At 41.6% G+C, this 2,254-nt stretch overlaps 1 protein-coding gene across 1 annotated transcript in view; it reads right to left on the reverse strand.

Annotated features, from left to right (window-relative positions):
* The window catches only part of chrnd (cholinergic receptor, nicotinic, delta (muscle)), a 9,675-nt gene that overhangs the window by 4,967 nt on the left and 2,454 nt on the right, over positions 1–2,254 (reverse strand). The window contains exons 3-6 of the mRNA XM_005752465.2: positions 1,612–1,649; positions 1,368–1,523; positions 1,099–1,211; positions 14–233 (exon numbers count right to left, since the gene is read on the reverse strand). Of these exons, the coding sequence (XP_005752522.2) occupies positions 14–233; positions 1,099–1,211; positions 1,368–1,523; positions 1,612–1,649 (527 nt within the window). The remainder of the gene's footprint in view (positions 1–13; positions 234–1,098; positions 1,212–1,367; positions 1,524–1,611; positions 1,650–2,254) is intronic.

Below are 2,254 nucleotides of genomic sequence, written 5' to 3' on the forward strand. Positions count from 1 at the left end.
TGGTTGAAATTGCTCTTTAAACGTGCACTGACTGTCAGCGGGCAGGTAGTAGACGAGGCAGGCCAGGAAGGAGATGAGCACACAGGGAATGATGATGTTGACAATGTAGAACAGAGGTTTGCGTTTGATGATCAGGTAGAAGGTGATGTCCTGGTGCTTGTTGCTGTCCATGGGGATGTGCTTGTAGATGTTTCTCTTGGCTGGCCGGTGGACGATCTCCCACTCGCCGTTTTCTGCCAACATTAGTGGAAAACATGAGATGAGACCCAGACAGAAGAAAGTTTACATAACGGCGCTTCCTCCACGTTTGTCTGCCAAACCTGACTGCGTCGTTTCAGCCTAAAGTGAAAAGATGTCTGTTCTTTGACATTAGAAGCACTAAAATGTGTTTTTCATGTCCATGTTTGTGAAAAATGTATCTAAATGCAGTGAAGTCCAAACTTTTTTTTTTTTTTTTGCCTGTGCACACTACAGTAATTATACATTTTTTATAAAGATGCAATAAAAGTGTTGGAGTTTCACTGGAACTCTTCATATGAGGTGTTGATGTACTGGTGATGAAATAAAAGAGGCCAGAGTTGGGCTGAAAAAACTGAATAAACCCATCGAAGAAAGAGCAACACTTTCAGTCTGGTTCATTCATAAAAAGACGGAATCCACTGACCAGCTCAGGATCACCAAAAACCCAGAAAGACCACAAAAGACAATTAAAGTGGATGATGACAGAATTTTTTCCATGGTTAAGAAAACTAACTTCACAAGATCTAACCTTAAGAAGAGACTCAAAGAGGTAAGAGTATCACTGTTAGCAATCAAGAGACGCCTTCATGAATACAAATACAGACGGTTTACAACAAGATGCAAAGCTCAAGACAAGAAGACCAGCTACATGATCTTTATGTGCAAGTTAAATCCTGACCAACACTGTGGGAGGAGGTGTGGTTCTTTGTGGACAGGCGGCTGCACGGACACTTTTCCAGATGAGCCAGAAATATATGTTTGGACGGGATCGAGTTACAGTACAGTATGGCATGGGCATTTCTGACAGGGAAAAGTAAAGTGTGAACCTAACACTGGAGTGCAGAAAAGAGCATCTACCTGTAAAGCTAGCAGGGTCAATAACGACCCACTCTACTGTATAGTTGGCGACTTCTCCGGCGTATTCTTCTTTCAGGAGCATCCGGATCTCTTTGGCGTTGTAGGTGAGAGAGCTGCAAAGCAGCGTGACAAACACGGATTAAATTAATCTGAGATCTTTCAGGAGAAAAACACCATAAAAACTTTACAGATTTGCTTCACAGCAGACTGTAAATTCTGATTTTGGATGCATAACTGTCAACAGAGAGCTTTAAATAATTCTTTCTTACGTGAACTTGAGCGTGCAGTTCTGCCAGTCGAAGGGGAAGTATCTGACGTTGATGGAGCAGGAGGAGCGGAAGATGGCCGGTGGCAACCAGTAGCAGAAACCATTTTCATACACCAGTACATTACTGTAGTAGGCCACTTCAAACTGGGCATCATTACTGAGGCATGGAGGAAGGAGGAAAGGACATACAGTTAGGAAAATCTGTTTTTGCACAATGATTTATTTATTTTATTTGGGCTCTTTACTCCACCACAGTGGGTTTTACATCAGTGCAGACTTTCAGCTGTAATTTAAGGAGATCAACACAAAGTGTAACCTTAAAACTGATTTGGTTTTGCAGTACTGTGAAAAGGTTTTTGCAATACTTGAATGTTTGAGATCTTTAAAGACAACCTGAGTAAATAGAAATGTAGTTTTTAAATTATGATTTTAATTATTAAGGGAAAAAAACATTCAAACCTGCGTGAAAAAACCTAATAACATGTGCCAGCCTTACCGGCAAGAACTGCAGTCAAGTGTTTGAGATAACTGCCGGTGAGTCTTTCACATCACTGTGGAGGAAGTTTGGCCAACTTTACTTTGCAGAGTTGTTTTAATACAGGCACATTGGGGGATTTTTGAGCATGAACAGCAGCTTTAAGGTCACACCAAAGCATTTGACTCACTTATTCTGAGATGGACTTCCTGCTGTGTTTTGGATCATTGTCCTGCTGTCTAATACAAGCGCTCCCAAGGTTCAAGACAGCAAATTAATGGCCAAACAGACCAGAATTAATGGTTGCATCAATTACACCAAATCGTCCTGAAGCAGCAAAGTAGCCCCTCCACCATTCTTTTGCTGTTGGCTTGGTCTAACACCAGATGTAACGGGACTCAAACCTCCCAAAA

Source organism: Pundamilia nyererei, unplaced genomic scaffold (genome assembly GCF_000239375.1).
Source record: "Pundamilia nyererei isolate P.nyererei 1_Seehausen unplaced genomic scaffold, PunNye1.0 scaffold00361, whole genome shotgun sequence".
Taxonomy (NCBI): Eukaryota; Metazoa; Chordata; class Actinopteri; order Cichliformes; family Cichlidae; genus Pundamilia; species Pundamilia nyererei.